General features: G+C 45.3%; 1 protein-coding gene across 5 annotated transcripts in view; it reads right to left on the bottom strand.

Annotated features, from left to right (window-relative positions):
• Window positions 1-1,902: 1,902 nt before the first annotated feature.
• Window positions 1,903-22,221, bottom strand: part of LOC110487969 (oxysterol-binding protein-related protein 3) — a 32,412-nt gene continuing 12,093 nt past the window's right edge. For 2 of the 5 annotated variants that reach the window (XM_036971032.1, XM_036971033.1), the window contains exons 2-22: window positions 15,564-15,756; window positions 14,241-14,357; window positions 13,701-13,754; window positions 13,441-13,554; window positions 13,152-13,328; window positions 12,818-12,914; window positions 12,404-12,504; window positions 12,132-12,224; window positions 11,783-11,939; window positions 11,537-11,661; window positions 11,265-11,375; window positions 11,071-11,167; window positions 10,705-10,952; window positions 10,376-10,513; window positions 10,043-10,106; window positions 9,839-9,917; window positions 9,597-9,741; window positions 8,813-8,957; window positions 8,540-8,666; window positions 8,237-8,359; window positions 1,903-3,770 (exon numbers count right to left, since the gene is read on the bottom strand). In XM_036971032.1, coding sequence (XP_036826927.1) covers window positions 3,671-3,770; window positions 8,237-8,359; window positions 8,540-8,666; window positions 8,813-8,957; window positions 9,597-9,741; window positions 9,839-9,917; window positions 10,043-10,106; window positions 10,376-10,513; window positions 10,705-10,952; window positions 11,071-11,167; window positions 11,265-11,375; window positions 11,537-11,661; window positions 11,783-11,939; window positions 12,132-12,224; window positions 12,404-12,504; window positions 12,818-12,914; window positions 13,152-13,328; window positions 13,441-13,554; window positions 13,701-13,754; window positions 14,241-14,357; window positions 15,564-15,629 — 2,478 coding nt within the window. In that variant the 5' untranslated portion in view covers window positions 15,630-15,756 and the 3' untranslated portion in view covers window positions 1,903-3,670. Of the gene's footprint in view, window positions 3,771-8,236; window positions 8,360-8,539; window positions 8,667-8,812; window positions 8,958-9,596; window positions 9,742-9,838; window positions 9,918-10,042; window positions 10,107-10,375; window positions 10,514-10,704; window positions 10,953-11,070; window positions 11,168-11,264; window positions 11,376-11,536; window positions 11,662-11,782; window positions 11,940-12,131; window positions 12,225-12,403; window positions 12,505-12,817; window positions 12,915-13,151; window positions 13,329-13,440; window positions 13,555-13,700; window positions 13,755-14,240; window positions 14,358-15,563; window positions 15,757-19,068; window positions 19,113-22,221 lie in introns of all 5 variants that reach the window. The other 3 variants (XM_036971034.1, XM_036971035.1, XM_036971036.1) reach the window with 3 other exon arrangements.

Raw genomic sequence — 22,221 nt, 5'->3', positions numbered from 1 at the left:
ACAGGTGAACTCCAAGTTTTTAAATGTTTTATTTGAGCTTTATTTAACTAGGCAAGTCAGTTAAGATCAAATTCTTATTTTCAATGACGGCCTAGGAACAGTGGGTTCACTGCCTGTTCAGGGGCAGAACGACAGATTTTTACCTTGTCAGCTTGGGGATTTGATCTGGCAACCTTTTGGTTACAAGTCCAATGCTCTAACTACTAGGCTACCTGCCATTGTAGAAACATCAAGCATGATCAATGGAAACTAGATACACCTGAGCTCAATTTCAAGTCCCGTCACAAGGGGTATGAATACTTATGTGAATAAGTTCGTTTTACATTTTTTTTTATTATACATTTGCAAACATTAAAAATCTGTTTTCACTTTGTTATTATGTGAAGATTGAAGATTGATGAAAAATGTAATCAATTTTAGAATAAGGCTGTAACGTAACAAAATGTTAAAAGACAAAAAGGAAGGCACTGTATATACACAAAAGTACGTGGACACCCCTTCAAATGAGTGGATTCAGCTATTTCAGCCACACCCGGTTACAGGTGTATAAAATCTAGCACAGCCATGCAATTTCCAGAGACAAACATTTTCAGTAGAATTGCCTTACTGAAGAGCTCAGTGACTTTCAATACAGCACCGTCCTAGGATGCCACCTTTCCAACAAGTCAGATTTCTGCCCTGGTCAACTGTAAGTGCTATTATTGTGAAGTGGTAACATCTAGGAGCAACAAAGGCTCAGCCGCTAAGTGGCAGGCCACACATGCGCACAGAACGGGCCTGCCAAGTGCTGAAGCACATAAAAATCATCTGTCCTCAGTTGCAACCCTCACAACAGAGTTCCAAACCGCTTCTGGAATCAACGTCAGCACAGTAACTGTTAGTTGGGAGCTTCATTAAATGGGTTTCCATGGCCGAGCAGCCGCACACAAGTCTAAGATCACCTCACGCAATGCCAAGCGTTGGCTGGAGTGGGGTAAAGCTCGCCGCCATTGGACTCTGGAGCAGTGAAAAAGCATTCTCTGGAGTGATAATCATGCTGCACCATACTTTTGCTCATGTGGTGTACCTCATGGTGCTTTCAAGACAACTGGGAACTTGAAAAAAAACTGGTCAAAATCATGACATCAGTGATCATAGAAAGATCTCTAGAAAGAAGCTCGAGTTCCTGACTTGGAATTCCGTTTTGGGCGACCATTCAAACAGATTTTCCCGTGAGAACTCGCGACCCCTCATTAGTAGTAGGCTAGTCAAGGATGCATCAATGCAATATTGGCAAAATGGGAAAAAAAAGTGAACCTTGAATTTGTAAAAAAAAAGAAAGAAAGAAAAGAAAGAACGAACATTATACTATCAACTGGTGAGAGCCTCAAATATCACATTTGTACATAATCTACTGTATACATGAATCAAGGCAAAGTTAGTTCTGGTTTCAGTCAGGTCTTTGGTCACGTTCTCGTGGGTCAAACAAAAACACCCTAATGATTGGTTGGCAATACAGACTCCCACAATGCAGGCGCTGGCTGATTAACTTGAAGAGCAACTGCAGAAACTTGCAGTCAACTGAAGTCAAAACTTCATGACTTTTGATCACATGGTTTATCCCTATAATGGAGCACACTTTGGAAGGCGGTGACCATCAAAGATGATCCCCTGGAATGCACCCAAACATTTTGGTCGTCGCCCCCCCCCCCCCCCCCCCCCCCCCCCCCCCCTCCCCCCTCGAACACCCAATCAGAGGCGGCTGGTAGGAGGAGCTGTAGGATGATCATTGTAATGGCTGAAATGGAATCAATACAACGGTCTCAAACACAAACATATGGAAAAGAGGTTTGACTCCGTTCCTTTAGCTCCTCCCACCAGCCTCTGCAATCCAACACACACACACACACACACACACAGTATAACAGTCTTACTGTTTATTATTCATCTTCATAGATAGTACGGCCCTATTCTTTACTGGTATACAGCATTATTTTACAGTAATGACTGATCATAAACGGGCAACATACAGGCTTTAACACGCAGTGTTATGAAGTTCCATAAGGCCTTATCTCATACGTACTGTCAGCCAATGGTTGAGGAGTATTAAAACAATCTGGTTTGTTATTGGACATAATCATACTCTTACAGTAGAGTGCTTGACATTAAGAACAAGTTAAATCCCCTAGTTACAACCCTTGACTGTATCCCACATGACACACTACTCCATATAAAGTGCACCCTATTCCATAAATAGCACTATATAGACAACAGGTTTCCATTTGGGATGCACACCTCAACACCCCACCAGTGATCTTCTATATAGACCACATTAAGAATGACAGAAGTTCGCAGAAGCACCAACTCACCAATAGTGAGTGAGGATTTGTATAATCATCTACAGCAGGTTATTGTGAGTAGAACAGCATTCCATATTAAAAGGCACTTTGGTGGCTGGACTGCATCCGAACTACAGTGACAGAATAAAACATACATAGAGAAAATGATCCAATTGAAAGAAGAGAACCCTGTCCCTGGAAAGACTAAAGACATGACAAAAACATTTAAAGATGCTTTCTTTTCTTTTAAACAAAGAATCAAGTGAAAACTCTGTATTAGGATGAAGAGATCGAGACCTATTTTAGCTCCACCTACAGACACAGGAAGCTCATTTTTGGTCTTGGTCACACTGACACTCAGCAGTCCCCAGTCACAGGGTCAGAGCTTCGACTCCAGTGATGTCTCCGAGTGCTGATCTAAGGTCAGTTGTGAGTTTCCCCTGTATTGGTTAAGGTTTGTTGTGGGCTTAAGGTAGTCCATTGTATCCGATGAGGACTTCCACCTCTGAGTTAACGGTGAATTCTTTAGTGAGTGTAGAGTCCAATCGGAGATACAAACTTTATTGCAGGTGGGGCATATGTCTGTGTTGGCAGGGGCAGGCATGGTTCTGTCTCTCCGTAGCTCCTCCTCTCCTCTGTACACCCTCCTGAGCTGCCTCCAGGTGGAACGGTCGGCAGCAGCATTCTCTCTGTCTGTGGGTTTGATGTTGCTCTTCTTCAGCCACGTTTTTTAGCTGCCCGCCTACAGACCACCGGCCAAGATATAGCTGGCCAAACAGGATCTTCCACGGCAAGCACTCACAAGATATAGCTGGCCAAACAGGATCTTCCACAGCAAGCACTCACAAGAAATAGCTGGCCATACTGGATCTTCCACAGTAAGCACTCCCAAGATATAGCTGGCCATACTGGATCTTCCACAGTAAGCACTCCCAAGATATAGCTGGCCATACTGGATCTTCCATGGTAAGCACTCCCAAGATATAGCTGGCCATACTGGATCTTCCATGGTAAGCACTCCCAAGATATTCTAATGATATGCCCAAGCCAGCTCAGTTGGTGTTGGGCGACCGTGGCCTCCATTCTCTCACAGTTGGTCTTAACAAGTATTTCTGTACAGGACACGGTGGCACTGGGTGATTCCCTGGATGCGCTGCAGGCATCTTCTGTGGAATCGCTTGAGCTGCTTGTTGTGGCGACTAAGTGACCCAGGCTTCACAGCTGTAAAGAAGTGTGGTGATGCAGACGGCAATTTTGGTGTGGAGGTGGAGATCCCCGTTTTGGAAAATCCTGTGTCTGTTGTGGGCAAGGATAATCTGACCCTAGATCTGTACTCCTGTGGGGTTACAGGGTCACCACAGCACAGGGAAGTCCTCTCTAGAGCTGAACCCAGGGTCCTTCCGTTGCTCCCAGTATGTATTAGAGCTCAGCCACGTGTCATCCTTTGATTTCCTGTTAAATAAACAAAAACAGCAGTCACATATATGTAAAACTTAACACATATTCCAAACATCCTGTATAACCTGGCTGTAAGTGTACACCACAATCCCTCAGTACACCTTCATGTAGAACAGTGAGATCTCATGACAACACAGAACAACTTAATGGTGTTGTTTTGACCAGTCAGACACTGAGGGGCTCCATGTTCGGCTGGAATTAAGGCGGTGCTAGTGTCAAACACACGTTGGGTTTGCAATTTCGTTATTTAAAACCTGTCGTGTCGGCATTTCCCAGCTCTAACGCCAAGTTTGGCAATTTACCTGTCTAACATCAGCACGCTTGCGCTCAGAGGGGTGGAAATATTAGAGGTGTGTCCTTAAAAACATGATCCAAGTTTCTATTTTCAAGCAGTGCTGATAGGATACTTAAGACCAACCAAAAGCTGGTTTTAATGGTAACACAGTTGGTTATGATACAGCATATCCAGCTGTGACACACACTGCCCATTTGAACAAGAGTAGCCTAATGTGATTTTGGTGCCTTTATACTTTGTAATTAGAACCATAAAAAACTAAATGTTTCCCCCAGCCATTTCATTTCGTTAAAAATCAAGCCTCCTCTCCTCTCAATGAAGGCTTTTCTTTTGTCCATCCCAACACAACTGTGAAGTAGACAAGACTGTTGACTAAGAGTTTGACCCCTGGGAAATCCGTCTTCATCACCAAAGCTTTATTCAAATATAATGTTTGAGAGGAGTAGAGCAGTGATCTGACATTCCCTTTCTATATACAGTGCCTTGCGAAAGTATTCGGCCCCCTTGAACTTTGCGACCTTTTGCCACATTTCAGGCTTCAAACAAAGATATAAAACTGTATATTTTTGTGAAGAATCAACAACAAGTGGGACACAATCATGAAGTGGAACGACATTTGTTGGATATTTCTAACTTTTTTAACAAATCAAAAACTGAAAAATTGGGCGTGCAAAATTATTCAGCCCCCTTAAGTTAATACTTTGTAGCGCCACCTTTTGCTGCGATTACAGCTGTAAGTCGCTTGGGGTATGTCTCTATCAGTTTTGCACATCGAGAGACTGAACATTTTTCCCATTCCTCCTTGCAAAACAGCTCGAGCTCAGTGAGGTTGGATGGAGAGCATTTGTGAACAGCAGTTTTCAGTTCTTTCCACAGATTCTCGATTGGATTCAGGTCTGGACTTTGACTTGGCCATTCTAACACCTGGATATGTTTATTTTTGAACCATTCCATTGTAGATTTTGCTTTATGTTTTGGATCATTGTCTTGTTGGAAGACAAATCTCCGTCCCAGTCTCAGGTCTTTTGCAGACTCCATCAGGTTCTTCCAGAATGGTCCGGTATTTGGCTCCATCCATCTTCCCATCAATTTTAACCATCTTCCCTGTCCCTGCTGAAGAAAAGCAGGCCCAAACCATGATGCTGCCACCACCATGTTTGACAGTGGGGATGGTGTGTTCAGCTGTGTTGCTTTTACGCCAAACATAACGTTTTGCATTGTTGCCAAAAAGTTCAATTTTGGTTTCATCTGACCAGAGCACCTTCTTCCACATGTTTGGTGTGTCTCCCAGGTGGCTTGTGGCAAACTTTAAACAACACTTTTTATGGATATCTTTAAGAAATGGCTTTCTTCTTGCCACTCTTCCATAAAGGCCAGATTTGTGCAATATACTGATTGTTGTCCTATGGACAGAGTCTCCCACCTCAGCTGTAGATCTCTGCAGTTCATCCAGAGTGATCATGGGCCTCTTGGCTGCATCTCTGATCAGTCTTCTCCTTGTATGAGCTGAAAGTTTAGAGGGACGGCCAGGTCTTGGTAGATTTGCAGTGGTCTGATACTCCTTCCATTTCAATATTATTGCTTGCACAGTGCTCCTTGGGATGTTTAAAGCTTGGGAAATCTTTTTGTATCCAAATCCGACTTTAAACTTCTTCACAGCAGTATCTCGGACCTGCCTGGTGTGTTCCTTGTTCTTCATGATGCTCTCTGCGCTTTTAACGGACCTCTGAGACTATCACAGTGCAGGTGCATTTATACGGAGACTTGATTACACACAGGTGGATTGTTTTTATCATCATTAGTCATTTAGGTCAACATTGGATCATTCAGAGATCCTCACTGAACTTCTGGAGAGAGTTTGCTGCACTGAAAGTAAAGGGGCTGAATAATTTTGCACGCCCAATTTTTCAGTTTTTGATTTGTTAAAAAAGTTTGAAATATCCAATAAATGTCATTCCACTTCATGATTGTGTCCCACTTGTTGTTGATTCTTCACAAAAAATACAGTTTTATATCTTTATGTTTGAAGCCTGAAATGTGGCAAAAGGTCGCAAAGTTCAAGGGGGCCGAATACTTTCGCAAGGCACTATATATGCATTGTAGGCAGGCCCACATTATTTTAGCCATGCAGGTGCCGTTGTTGGATGTGTGTAAAATCCTCCATAGTCTCCATAGTGTTTTCATATTCTATGCCCACAGGAGAAATGATGGTGCCTGCAAGTGTAACATAACAACTTGTTTTAAATAGGCTGTGTTTGGAATTTGATTCAAATTAGTCCTTCTCTTTTTAGGCCTTATAAATAATGAATCTTGCTTATTGTCATGCTCAGATATCATGTCATTTACAGTAGACCTAGCCCCTATGTCAGGGTGAATGTGATTTAAAGTAGACCTAGCCCCTATGTCAGGGTGAATGTCATTTACAGTAGACCTAGCCCCTATGTCAGGGTGAATGTGATTTACAGTAGACCTAGCCCCTATGTCAGGGTGAATGTGATTTACAGTAGACCTAGCCCCTATGTCAGGGTGAATGTAATTTACAGTAGACCTAGCCACTATGTCAGAGTGAATGTGATTTACAGTAGACCTAGCCCCTATGTCAGGGTGAATGTGATTTACAGTAGACCTAGCCCCTATGTCAGGGTGAATGTGATTTACAGTAGACCTAGCCCCTATGTCAGGGTGAATGTAATTTACAGTAGACCTAGCCCCTATGTCAGGGTGAATGTGATTTACAGTAGACCTAGCCCCTATGTCAGGGTGAATGTGATTTACAGTAGACCTAGCCCCTATGTCAGGGTGAATGTGATTTACAGTAGACCTAGCCCCTATGTCAGGGTGAATGTAATTTACACTAGACCTAGCCCCTATGTCAGGGTGAATGTGATTTACAGTAGACCTAGCCCCTATGTCAGGGTGAATGTGATTTACAGTAGACCTAGCCCCTATGTCAGGGTGAATGTCATTTACAGTAGACCTAGCCCCTATGTCAGGGTGAATGTCATTTACACTAGACCTAGCCCCTATGTCAGGGTGAATGTGATTTATAGTGGACCTAGCCCCTATGTCAGGGTGAATGTGATTTACAGTAGACCTAGCCCCTATGTCAGGGTGAATGTGATTTACAGTAGACCTAGCCCCCATATCAGGGTGAATGTGATTTACAGTAGACCTAGCCCCTATGTCAGGGTGAATGTAATTTACAGTAGACCTAGCCCCTATGTCAGGGTGAATGTAATTTACAGTAGACCTAGCCCCTATGTCAGGGTGAATGTAATTTACAGTAGACCTAGCCCCTATGTCAGGGTGAATGTGATTTACAGTAGACCTAGCCCCTATGTCAGGGTGAATGTAATTTACAGTAGACCTAGCCCCTATGTCAGGGTGAATGTAATTTACAGTAGACCTAGCCCCTATGTCAGGGTGAATGTGATTTACAGTAGACCTAGCCCCTATGTCAGGGTGAATGTAATATACAGTAGACCTAGCCCCTATGTCAGGGTGAATGTGATTTACAGTAGACCTAGCCCCTATGTCAGGGTGAATGTGATTTACAGTAGACCTAGCCCCTATGTCAGGGTGAATGTGATTTACAGTAGACCTAGCCCCTATGCAGTGACTTAGAACAACATGGACTTCAAATGGGTTCAAGTTAACGTATTTAGCAAAGGTAGGTCTACATTATGTTATTTAGTTCTTGTAAGCGATTTACCATTGCATTAGGTTTGTTAAAATGGAGCCCAGAGGCTAATGGAGTGTTATTCACATGACAGACCTGTGACAATGTGGTAAGTTATATAGACAGAGGTGCCGTTCCATCAGACCTTTTCTATATTGTAGAGCAGTGGTTTCCAACCAGGGGTACTTGGTCTATCCACACGGGGTACGTGAGAAGACTCATGAGACCATAGGCTTACTGGTAAAATGCACGTGAGGGCGTACTTCAGGGATAGGCTAAAAATGTTGGGAACCATTTGTTGTTGTAAAGGATACTGTGCAGTTAAGGATTAAGACAGCCTTGTTCTGTCTTCGTGGCTAAATGTGTGAACAATGAACTCCCTTGTCTGCTGGAATCAGACAGAAAGGCAGGCACACACACACACACACACACACACACACACACACACACACACACACACACACACACACACACACACAGGCGTACTTGAAGAAGAGTGGTTTGTGCGTCATGTTGTTCTCCTCCAGGACTTTTCTCCTTTCTCTCTGGAGCAGCTCTATCCTCTGCTTCTGCTCCTCAGCCCCCTCAATGTTCCCTTCTTCTAAACACCTGAGACAGAGAGAGACAGACACACTCGAGTGAAAAGGATCCTATGAGAAGGGTGATATAATACAGGGAAGTATGAGAAAGAAGGAATACTGGATTAGGGCGAGCTAGGAAGAAGACGGAGAGGAGGAAGAGGAGGAAGAAGACGGAGAGAGGAAGAGAGAATCCCGGGGTGTGTCCTACCTCTGGTCGAGACGGAAGCGTGTGTCTGTGGGGGGTAGGAAGGGCTTCAGGGCGGCATCAAGCTCATTCAGCTCCACACCAAACTGAGTGAAGCCATAGTACTGGTCCTGGTCCACAGGCATGGGGTCTACACAAACACGTGACAAAATTACTATTTTAAACTATTTTCAAGGTAAAGATCATGAGCTATAATATTTACGTGGAATGCAACTTTATGTTTGTGAATGTGGGTGTGTAAGTTGTGACGGACAGCCCAAAGAGCCAGTCACTCACTTGCTCTCCAGATGCAGATGGCAGAGGGTGTGTCTCCTTGGTACACGCCTTCATGCCATTTGCCAAAGAATGAGTGGATGACACGCCCCCCACTGTCTGTAACCACTCCCTCTATCTTGTTCACCGTTGAGCTCCACGATTTTGCCTGTGGATTAAATATGCAAAACATGAATAATAAACTAATTAAACTAATGACGCAAAACAAATACAAAATGTGATGTTACAAATCGGAAACCAATAAAACGCTGTCAATCATGTGATGAATTCTAAATAATACATGAATCCATCCACCACTCATTAGTTACTTTTAAAGTTTCCAGGATAATGGTCACCAGGATGTTGTTCCTCCTGTTCCCCAACAGATGGCGCTGTTACACCTGATAATACCCTCGGAAACCCAGTGCAAGTGTTTCCCCAACTCGGTCCTGGCGACCCTAAGGGGTGTGTCTGGGTTTTTGCCCTAAATCTACACAGCCGATTAAAATTATCAAAGCTTGATGATGAGCTGATCACTTGAATCAGTTGTGTAGTGCTAGGGCAAAAACCAAAAAGGTGCACCCGTTGGTCCCAGGACTGAGTTTAGGAAACGCTGGCCCAGGGGTTCATACGTGTTGGCCAATTTACATTGAATTGCGTTAGGCTGTTATAAATAACACCCTATTCCCTATACAGTGCACTACTTTTGGTCAGAGTCCCTATGGGTAGTAGTGCTCTGTATAAGACATAGGGTGCCTTTTGGGACACACCCTTCGTGTAACTGGGATGGTATAGTCCATCTCCTCACCTTGACGAAGGTCACTGTACACTGGCAGGCGTCACTGCTGGTATTTTTGATTGACATCTCTCCGTAGTGTTCTATCCAGCGCTGGCCACTCAGGATGTTGTGGATGCAGGACGTGACCTTGTTCCACTCATAGTGGTCCCCAAACCTGAGGATGACAAACAACTGTCACACACACACACCTCTATTTCATATGAAAGCAGCTCTGACGTTCACACACATTCTATCAAATCAAAGAGACTCACCCTGGCAGGGTCACATGAGTGGTTCCCATGGGAACAATCTCCATGGATTTCCCCCAGAACTTATTCTTCCACTGGACATCTGAGAGAGATGGGACAGAGAGATAGACAGGGGTAGTAGGTGAGTGGAGCAGATAACCCTCACAATAACAATCACAAATAGTAGGAAACGGTGGTGATATGTTTACTGAAAACATAGACGCTCACCTTGCCAGAAAGTGAAGTTGTGAGAGTCACAGTGACACGCTGACACAGGTGGGTGATGGCTCACCTAAGACAGACAGGGGGTTCAACTGGTGTAACATGTGACTGACAATGTTATGAGTCTTCAGTCATCCTATGCAACGGTTGTTTCAAGTGGTATCCTTTTCCCTATATAGTGCACTAGTTATGACCAGAGCACTATGGGCCCTGGTTAAATTTAGTGCACTAAATGGGAATAGGGGGTCATTTGGAATGCACTAAATGAATCAGCCCAGTGATTCTTGGTTTATTTTATGTGAGTGATAACTTGTTCCTGTAGGTTTAGTTCCTGTTTACCTGTTCTGCTAGGAACCTGAAGCCCTTGTCAGGTCTGTCACACTCGTAGGTCTCTCCCAGGACGGGGTTAAAGGGTTTACTTCCTGCCCGGTGGTAACTGGAGGCATATGCAGACACTGCAAATGTTGCCACATACACCTGCAGCACAGGACACACACACACAGAGAGACAGGCAGAGACTGTGTTACTTACCATGTGTAGGTAGAGGTTGTGTGTGTGGGTTCCCACAATGCATCATAAGAATCATGGTGTGAGTATGTCCAAATTCTCTCACCATGCGTTGCTAGGCATTGTGTGTGTGTGTGTGTACCTGCATCCTATACCCTCACCATTCTCTGGTACGGGTCCTGTGTGTGGTTCGCTGTATCCAGCAGCTCAGAGTACTCCACCTCCTCACACAGCCTCTGCAGTGTGTTGAGAGGCTCGTTGAGATGAACAGGCATGGCTACCTTGGACAGGTCCTTCCCAATGTTGTTCTTGAGGATGTTCCATAGACTGACACTGCTGCTGCTGGGTTGGGGGGAGGGGAGGGTAGTCCGCCTGCGGGCCACCTGAACACCACTTCCTCCTGAGCCTGCTGGGGGGGGGGGGGGGGGGTACTTAAAATGGAGGTAGCAAACATTTGCTCACTCGTACAAATGATATGCTTGTCATAGAAATACTCATATGCTGGCCCATGCACCCGCACGGCATACCAGAGTCATGTCTCTCACTTCCTCCCTCGTTGCTGTAGCCGGTGTCCATGGAAACACTGTCACTGACATCACTGATATACGAGTCATCATCAGAAGCCTGGAGACAAATAGAGAAAAAAATATATGAATGACTGATCAGATCATTGTTTATCTCCCTAATGGTTAGGGTTGGGTAATCTGATCTTAAGGCTCACCTCATTCTCAGAGGAGCTGGAGGTCAGCTGGTACTCCTGAGCATCAAAGAACTCCGACATGGACTCATTGGATGCCTGGTGGACAAGTTGGCGGGATCCATCTGGGAGACCCTGATTGGTAGAAGAGGTTGATTGGCAGCAGAGGTTCAGATCAGTCCCAATGTCATGTTTGGTATATAAACAATCTCCTGAAATAAACTGGACATGTGCAGTATTGTGGAACACATCACATGCACCACACACTCGCCCTCTCTCAAACACACCCAACTCACCGAACCATAGCCGGTCTTGAGGCCCATGACCTGCGCTGGAGGAGGAGCCTTCAGGTCAATAGTGTGTCTCACTCTGTCTCTCTCTGCTGATAGAGAACTATAGGCTGACCGCAGAGTGGAGTGAACTAGAGACACACAGAGCGCGGGAGACACACACAGAGCGAGGGAAAAAAAGTGTGTTTTAAACATCATACCCAGCCTGTAAAATACATGACCCAGTGGACCGATCTGACACCAGGGACTCACTGTTGTTAGCCAGCCTGCAGAAGTCTTCCTGGAGGCGGTTGGCATCAGTAGGTGAGTCTGGGGTTTCCAGGAAGGAGGTGTTGGCTTCAGCAGTAGAGAGGTTTGGGTGGGAGGTATGGAGATGAGGAGAGGCAGGCGGTGAGCCACAGCCAGGAACCTGGTAGAAGGAGAGATCTCAGGGTTAAAGACAACTACAGGTGGGGGATGTATTAGGTGTCACACAGAACTATTCTTCTAGTAGTCTTTAGTCAATGCAACACTAACAAGTGTCTGTAGGATTTAGCACAGGTAAAAGTTAACATGGAACGGTAGCAGCTGTTGCTTTGAGAGAATGTAAAACAGCGTGTACCTGTAGCGTGGCTGGGGCATCTTTGGTGTAATTTTTTGAACGCCACTTCCTGGGACCCCTCTTCTCCTTCTTGGGAATGTCATACATTGAAGCCTGGTGTCCCAGTGGAAGTGGACAGGTTAGGGTTCAAGTCTAGGGGTTAGGAGAGGTGTGCATACCTACTGTACTCATAGCAGGGTCTGAGTAAGTGTAGTGAAGGTTAAAGGGGCTGAGTACAGTATGTGTACTGGGTCAAGGTTAGGGTCAAGGTTAAAGGGCAAAGGTTGTGTTACCATGAGGCTGATGGCGGGGGCAGAGGAAGTGCGGTGGAGAACCTCCATACTCTTCAGCAGCAGGTTGAGTTCCAACAGGTAAGACTCACAGTCCTCCAAGTCTGACAGAGAACAATGAGGGACATGAATTAGAGAAGGTGAGAGCTGTGAATTAGAGAAGGTGAGAGCCGTGAATTAGAGAAGGTGAGAGCCATGAATTAGAGAAGGTGAGAGCCGTGAATTAGAGAAGGTGAGAGCCGTGAATTAGAGAAGGTGAGAGCCGTGAATTAGAGAAGGTGAGAGCCGTGAATTAGAGAAGGTGAGAGCTGTGAATTAGAGAAGGTGAGAGCGAGTCGATACAGAGAACTTAAGTAAGGTGAGATCCATCAGGAAAGGTATGACGACTCAGACAGGTGAGATGTTTGATCTCCCTACCTCTGCAGCACCTGTCCATGTCTTCTGAGGAGTGAAGCCAGGCACTGACCTTCGCCTGCTGGACAACTGACGCCTGCTTAGCCAGACTGGAGTGCTGCTGAGAGAGAGAGAGAGCAGGGGAGGGACAATGAATTGAATATGCATAGACATACAGTGATTCATATAAAATACATTTTACAGTACAATAATGAAATTATGATTGGTCAGTCAAAAAGCATCCATAAGAGTTTGCTCTTAGATGCAGATCTAGGGTCAGCTTACCATCTCCAAAATTCAAACCATTAGGGGGAAAGCACAAAATGTATCACATATCCCTGTCTAAAGAGAAGCGTACCCGTCTCATGGAGTCGTTGAGGTTAGGAGAGAGGTGTGAGGAGGGGTGAAACAGGTGCCTCTCGTGGGGGTACACGGCGATCTCGTTCTGACGGAAGACACGGTGATGTCGTAGCTTCGACACCCAATCATCAAACAACTCCTGTGACTTCACTTCCTGAGACTTCTCAGACTTCACCTATTGGACAGCGAGATGTGATGTCATTTAAACAGATGAGGGAGAGAGAGAGACAGACAGAGAGCGAGAGCGAGCGAGAGAGAGAGAGCGAGAGAGAGCGAGAGAGAGAAACCTTGAGGTGATAAATGTTGTCGTTGGCGTCCAGATCGATGGCCTTGGTTTTCTTCTTGATTGACATGACAGACAGCCCCACATCAATGCAGCCATGCAGCTTGCCTTTCCTCAGCTGGAAACAAAAGCAAAAGGTCAGTGTGTGTGTGTGTGTGTGTGTGAGAGAGACTAACTAAATGAGGGAATACTCGCTCCTTCAATGACACATACATTAACTCAATTGTGAATCTGCTTGACAGATACTTTTGAACAGGCACTTACATCAGCTCTACATTTTGAGTACTTCAGAATGCCTTTCTCCAGCAAGAAGTATCTCTGGATAGCAAGAGAAAGTATCAACTGTTTTAGCCATCCATCTGTCACGTTCAAACTTCAATTATCTGCTTTGGGCCAAGGAAATAACGTCACACTTTAGATATTACAGTTGTGGACAAAAGCTTTTTACATGAACAAGATATCCAGTTAAATGCTCCATTCAAATTTCACCTCCAACTTAACATAACCGTCTTATCAGAGCTTTAGATAAACGCCATGTACGTGTCAGGTAGAACACCTCTCACATCTCCATGTGCCAGCCCTTCAGGTAACTCAGGGGTTAAAGAGAGCCAAGTGCCTCCTTGATTCCTCACGTCCTCTCCACACATCCTTCAGTTCAGAAGAGGAGAAGGTCTGAAGATAACCTATGACCTTCTCCTCCAATGCATGTAGAGAAGGTGCGGAGAGAGGATGCAAGAAATCAAGGATAGACACTTGAAATTTAACTGCAGTAAGAGGTAAAGAGGTCAGGGAGGCTGTACCCACCTTGTGCCATCCCTTCATGGGCCATTTCCTCCTCTTGAGCAGGAAGCCTTCCTGTTTCTCTGGCTCCTGGATGTTGCCAGGGTTACCCTTTAGCCCCTCTATGATCTCCCAGCTGTCCTGTAGACAGAGACGCATCAGGTTAAACGCATACACAACCACATGGAGGAAGAGAGGCTGCATCTCTGCCTTAATGTGTCCTCTAACCCAGTCAGGGAGGGTTAGGAGTGCTGCTAGGTGCCCTCCATTCAGGCCATAGCCAGTTCATTTCAGTTCAGCTGACGTTAGGTCAGTCAAGATAAGCATCAAAATGTTAATGTTGCCACAAGACATTTGAGACAGAGCGGAGTTCATTCAGACAGGCGCGCGCACACGCAGAGGCGCGCGCACACGCACGCACACACACACGATACACACACACACGATACACGCACACACACACACAGAGATACGCGCACACACACACACAGAGATACGCGCACACACACAGAGATACGCGCACACGCACACACAGAGATACGCACACACGCACACACAGAGATACGCGCACACGCAGAGATACGCGCACGCGCACACGCAGAGATACGCGCACACGCACACACAGAGATACGCGCACACGCACACACAGAGATACGCGCACACGCACACACAGAGATACGCGCACACGCACACACAGAGATACGCGCACACGCACACACAGAGACGCTCGCACACAGAGACGCTCGCACACAGACGCTCGCACACACACACACACACACACACAGAGACGCGCGCACACACAGAGACGCGCGCACACACACAGAGAGACGCGCGCACACACACAGAGAGACGCGCGCACACACACAGAGAGACACGCGCACACACACAGAGAGACACGCGCACACACACAGAGAGACACGCGCACACACACAGAGAGACACGCGCACACACACAGAGAGACACGCGCACACACAGAGATACGCGCACACGCACACACAGAGAGACACGCGCACACACACAGAGAGACACGCGCGCACACACACAGAGAGACACGCGCGCACACACACAGAGAGACACGCGCACACACACAGAGAGACACGTGCACACACACAGAGAGACACGTGCACACACACAGAGAGACACGCGCACACACACAGAGAGACACGCGCACACACACAGAGAGACACGCGCACACACACAGAGAGACACACACAGAGAGACACACGCACACACACAGAGAGACACGCGCGCACACACACAGAGAGACACGCGCGCACACACACAGAGAGACACGCACGCACACACAGAGAGACACGCGCACACACACAGAGAGACACGCGCACACACCTGATGGCTGCCATGTTTGGACGAGCCGCTGCTGCTGTCGCTGTGGGAGGGGGATGTTGATGTCATCTTTGTGTGACTTGACAGTTCTGCTTACGATTGTCTAGTCCCAGCGGAAACCACCAAGGTCACAACGGGGTCAACAGGAACATCACCTAACACACTGACCTCAAGAGGGCGTCATCATGAATAACCACTGTTGAATAGGTTGAGAGAGACGCAGTGAATAACAGAAGATTATTACTTCATTTCCAGCATGTTGAGACAAACAGGTGAGCTGAGAGAAATGAAAGCCACATACCACTGTAGGGTTGCTTTAGTGAAGCAGCAGAACAATGAGACGTGACTTCTCTGAGAGACAAACTATCCTACGTCCTCAAAACTAGGTGCACTTTTAGGTTAGGCAAATCAAATCGAATTTTATTTGTCACATACACATGGTTTAGCAGATGTTAATGCGAGTGTAGCGAAATGCTTGTGCTTCTAGTTCCGACAATGCAGTAATAACCAACGAGTAATCTAACCTAACAATTCCACAACTACTACCTTATACACACACACACACACACACACACACAAGTGTAGTGCTAGCTGTGCCACCAGAGACTCTGGGTTCGCGCCCAGGCTCTGTCGCAGCCGGCCGTGACCGGGAGGTCCGTGGGGCGACGCACAATTGGCCTAGCGTCGTCCGGGTTAGGGAGGGTTTGACCGGTAGGGATATCCTTGTCTCATCGCGCACTAGCGACTCCTGTGGTGGGCCGGGCGCAGTGCGCGCTAACCAGGTAGCCAGGTGCACGGTGTTTCCTCCAACACATTGGTGCGGCTGGCTTCCAGGTTGGATGCGCGCTGTGTTAAGAAGCAGTGCGGCTGGTTGGGTTGTGTATCGGAGGACGCATGACATTCAACCTTCGTCTCTCCCGAGCCCGTACACGAGTTGTAGCGATGAGACAAGATTGTTAGTAACTACTATTTTGGATACTACAAAATTGGGGAGAAAAGGGGGTAAAAAATTGTTTTATACAATTTAAAAAAATGAAAAAAGTGTAAAGGGATAAAGAATATGTACATAAAGATATATGAATGAGTGATGGTACAGAGCGGCATAGGCAAGATGCAGTAGATGGTATCAATTACAGTGCATACATATACATATGAGATGAATAATGTAGGGTGTCAACATTATATTAAGTGGCATTGTTTAAAGTGCCCAGCGATACATTTTTTTTACATCAATTTCCATCAATTTCCATTATTAAAGTGACTGGAGTCGAGTCAGTATGTCGGCAGCAGCCACTCAATGTTAGTGGTGGCTGTTTAACAGTCTGATGGCCTTGAGATAGAAGCTGTTTTTCAGTCTCTCGGTCCCAGCTTTGATGCACCTGAACTGACCTCGCCTTCTGGATGATAGCGGGGTGAACAGGCAGTGGCTCGGGTGGTTGTTGTCCTTGATGATCTTTATGGCCTTCCTGTGACATCGGGTGGTGTAGGTGTCCTGGAGGGCAGGTAGTTTGCCCCATGTGATGCGTTGTGCAGACCTCACTACCCTCTGGAGAGCCTTGCGGTTGTGGGCGGAGCAGTTGCCGTACCAGGCGGTGATACAGCCCGACAGGATGCTCTCGATTGTGCATCTGTAGATGTTTGTGAGTGCTTTTGGTGACAAGCCAAATTTCTTCAGCCTTCTGAGGTTGAAGAGGCGCTGCTGCACCTTCTTCACAACGCTGTCTGTGTGGGTGGACCAATTCAGTTTGTCCGTGATGTGTATGCCGAGGAACTTAAAACTTACTACCCTCTCCACTACTGTCCCGTCGATGTGGATAGGGGGGGTACTCCCTCTGCTGTTTCCTGAAGTCCACGATCATCTACTTTGTTTTGTTGACGTTGAGTGTGAGGTTATTTTCCTGACACCACATTCCGAGGGGCCTCACCTCCTCCCTGTAGGCCGTCTCGTCGTTGTTGGTAATCAAGCCTACCACTGTAGTGTCATCCGCAAACTTGATGATTGAGTTGGCGGCGTGCATGGCCACGCAGTCTTGGGTGAACAGGGAGTACAGGAGAGGGCTCAGAACGTACCCTTGTGGGGCCCCAGTGTTGACGATCAGCGGGGTGGAGATGTTACTTACACTCACCACCTGGGGGCGGCCCGTCAGGAAGTCCAGTACCCAATTGCACAGGGCAGGGTCGAGACCCAGGGTCTCGAGCTTGATGACGAGTTTGAAGGGTACTATGGTGTTAAATGCTGAGCTGTAGTCGATGAACAGCATTCTCACATAGGTATTCCTCTTGTCCAGATGGGTTAGGGCAGTGTGCAGTGTGGTTGCGATTGCATCGTCTGTGGACCTATTTGGGCGGTAAGCAAATTGGAGTGGGTCTAGGGTGTCAGGTAGGGTGGAGGTGATATGGTCCTTGACTCGTCTCTCAAAGCACTTCATGATGACGGAAGTGAGTGCTACGAGGCGGTAGTCGTTTAGCTCAGTTACCTTAGCTTTCTTGGGAACAAGAACAATGGTGGCCCTCTTGAAGCATGTGGGAACAGCAGACTGGGATAAGGATTGATTGAATATGTCCGTAACACACCAGCCAGCTGGTCTGCGCATTCTCTGAGGACGCGGCTGGGGATGCCGTCTGGGCCTGCAGCCTTGCGAGGGTTAACACGTTTAAATGTTTTACTCACGTCGGCTGCAGTGAAGGAGAGTCCGCAGGTTTTGGTAGCGGGCCGTGTAATTGGCACTGTATTGTCCTCATATCGAGCAAAAAAGTGATTTAGTCTGCCTGGGAGCAAGACATCCTGGTCCGCGATGGGGCTGGTTTTCTTTTTGTAATCCGTGATTGACTGTAGACCCTGCCACATACCTCGTGTCTGAGCCGATGCGACTCTACTTTGTCTCTATACTGATGCTCCGCCTTGCGGAGGGAATAGCTACACTGTTTGTATTCGGTCATGTTTCCGGTCACCTTGCCCTGGTTAAAAGCAGTGGTTCGCACTTTCAGTTTCGCGCGAATGCTGCCATCAATCCACAGCACGAGATCATCAGGTGTTCTTTATGTTTGCATGAGCTCTCCGACACACACACTTCCAGCAGCATACACCCTGTGTATGGGGAAACGCCAACGTCTCTATATGAACTATGGTGTACTGCATTGAACCAGTGGCAGCAGCCCAGTCAAACCCACATGACTCCAAGGCCAGTCAAAGTCACAGCTACTGTGCTGATCAGCAGAGTCCACAAGTGAGTCAGGGTTATACAATCAGTCCCAGTCTTCAAATCTCAGCAGAGGACTAGATTAACCAGTAGCTACACACGCTAATACTCAAACACTGGTAGAGACACGGAATTCTGCTGTATTGCAGTTGCTCGTAGCATAAACAGTATTGTGATGAATGAAATGTCCACATTCTGTGAATTTGGAGACAGGAAACGTTAGTTGCTAGCAGCACATAGTAGTAGAGCGATGTGAATTCAACATCCACATTCTAGATCAAGGCACCAGGCCAAAACCTATGTATTACCTTGGCTTCGATTACAGCACTGCAAACACCTGGGTCGTAATGCACTGCACCAAACAGAAGAAAACAGACCAAAATGGGGGAGGGACTGCCTGAACCTGTTTAATAACAACGGGGCAGCAGGTAGCCTAGTGGTTAGAGCATTGGGCCAGAAACAAAAAGGTTGCTAGATCGAGTCCCTGAGCTGACAACGTAAAAATCTGCCCCTGAACAAGGCAGTTAACCCACTGTTCCTAGGCAGTCATTGTAAATAAGAATTTGTTCTTAACTGACTTGCCTAGTAAAATAAAAATAAGAAACACTTGTTTTCACATTGCATCATGTTTTAAATACCCTGCTGGTTTTGCAGTCAACCAGGGTGGGTGAAAACCTTCTGAAGTCACTCGACTCATTCCACACGTTGTGTTAGAGATTGAATTACATTGAGATTGTGTGTAAGTGGCCTACACACAATACCCCATAAATGTCACAAATACATTCATGTTTGACATTTTTACAAATTAATTTAAAAAATGTTTACATTTTTAAAAGTATTCAACCCCTTTGTTATGGCAAGCCTAAATAAGTTGAGTATATATTTGCTTAGCAAGTCACATAAGTTGTATGGACTCACTGTGTGCAACAACAATGGTAACATTTTCTTTATGACTACCTCATCTCTGTATCCCAGACATACATAAGGTAAGGTCCCTCAGTTGAGCAGTGCATTTTAAACACAGATTCAACCACAAAGACCATGGAGGTTTTCCAATGCCTCAAAAGGCTCTTATTGGTAGAGGGGTAAAAAAAAAAGCTGACACTGAATGTCCCTTTGAGCATAGAGAAGTTATTAATTACACTTTGGATTGTATATCATTACACCCAGTCACTACAACGATACAGGCGTCTTTCCTAACTCGGGAAAGTAAGGAAACAGCTCAGGGATTTCACCATGAGGCCAATGGTGACTTTAAAACAGCTAGTTTAATGTCTGTGATAGGAGAAAACTGAGGATGGATAAACATTGTAGTTACTCCACAATACTAACCTAAATGACAGAGTGAAAAGGATGAAGCCTGTACAGAATACAAATATCCCAAATTCACCTTTCAGCAGGACAATAAGCTAAAACACAAGGCCAAATATATAATAGAGTTGCTTACCAAGACAACATTGAATGTTCCTGAGTGGCCTAGCTACAGTTTTGACTTATATTAAGTCTGTGGCAAGACTTGAAAATGGCTGTCTAGCAATGATCAACAACCAACATGACAAAGCTTGAAGAATTGTACAATCGAGGTGTGGAAAGCTCTTAAGAGACTTACCCAAAAAGACTCAAAGCTGTAAACACTGCCAGGGTTATGAATACTTATGTAAATTCATATTTCTCTATTTCATTTTAAATAGATTAGCTACATTTTATGACTTTTTTATGACTACCGAGAGACTGAAAAACAGCTTCTATCTCAAGGCCATCAGACTGTTAAACAGCCAACACTAACATTGAGTGGCTGCTGCCAACATACTGACTCAACTCCAGCCACTTTAATAATGGAAATTGATATAAAAATGTATCACTAGCCACTTTAAACAATGCCACTTAATATAATGTTTACATACATTACTCATCGCATATGTATATACTGTACGCTATATCATCTACTGCATCTTTATGTAATACATGTATCACTAGCCACTTTAAAAACTTGGCCACTTTGTTTACATATCCTACATTACTCTCATATGTATATACTGTACGCTATATCATCTACTGCATCTTTATGTAATACGTGTATCACTAGCCACTTTAAAAACTTGGCCACTTTGTTTACATATCCTACATTACTCTCATATGTATATACTGTACGCTATATCATCTACTGCATCTTTATGTAATACGTGTATCACTAGCCACTTTAAAAACTTGGCCACTTTGTTTACATATCCTACATTACTCTCATATGTATATACTGTACGCTATATCATCTACTGCATCTTTATGTAATACATGTATCACTAGCCACTTTAAAAACTTGGCCACTTTGTTTACATATCCTACATTACTCTCATATGTATATACTGTACGCTATATCATCTACTGCATCTTTATGTAATACATGTATCACAAGCCACTTTAAACAATGCTACCTAATATAATGTTTACATACCCTACATTATTCATCTCATATGTATAGGTATATCCTGTACTCTATATCATCTACTGCATCTTTATGTAATACATGTATCACTAGCCACTTTAAACTTGGCCACTTTGTTTACATATCCTACATTACTCTCATATGTATATACTGTACTCGATACCATCTTGCCTATGCCGTTCCATCACTCATTCATATATCTTTATGTATATATTCTTTATCCCCTTATACACACACAAGTGTAAGGTAGTAGTTGTGGAATTGTTATGTTAGATTACTCGTTGGTTATTACTGCATTGTCGGAACTAGGAGCACAAGCATTTCGCTACACTCGCATTAACATCTGCTAACCATGTGTATGTGACAAATCAAATTTGATAATTTATTTAAAAAAAACATGTTTTCAGTGTCATTATGGGGTAGTGTCTAAATGGGTAAGAATTATTATTTTTTGAATCCATTTTGAATTCACGCTGTAAGACAAAATGTGGAATATGTCAAGGTGTATGAACAGTTCTGAAGGCACCGTAGATCAACATTCTTAGTGAGGTACAGTATGAGAAACATGTACACAGCATGTCAATGCTTAATAAGAAGTGAACAAATCTGCCCACATTCCTCTCTTCTCCATCCAGGCTGTGGCATGCCCAAACCTGGTGTGTGTGTTATAGACCCACTCCCTAAACATGGAAATGCTTTGGGTGAATTGCAGTTTGTAAGAGACTGTATACTGTGGAAATTTACACAGTGCCTTATGGATAGAATGCATGCGTCTGTTTTTCCAACGTGCTGTCTATTTCAACCAAAGGCTCTATTGTTTGTGTGTGTGTGGTGGTGGTGGTTTGTCTGTTAGTGTGTGTACACACTGTCTGGTTCCCCATAGGCCTCTCTCAAGAGTCAGAGCCATGCCCAGGACATGAGTCATCAGCAGGAAGGAATGTTCGCTGGGACACAACACTCCAACCACTGAGTATTTCCATGGAAACGGACCCATGATCACCAACATGGGAAGTTCATA

The sequence above is a fragment of the Oncorhynchus mykiss genome, chromosome 32, assembly GCF_013265735.2.
Source record: "Oncorhynchus mykiss isolate Arlee chromosome 32, USDA_OmykA_1.1, whole genome shotgun sequence".
Lineage (NCBI taxonomy): Eukaryota > Metazoa > Chordata > Actinopteri > Salmoniformes > Salmonidae > Oncorhynchus > Oncorhynchus mykiss.
Note: the sequence above shows the minus strand (reverse complement) of the source record. Positions and strands in the feature narration are given on the sequence as shown.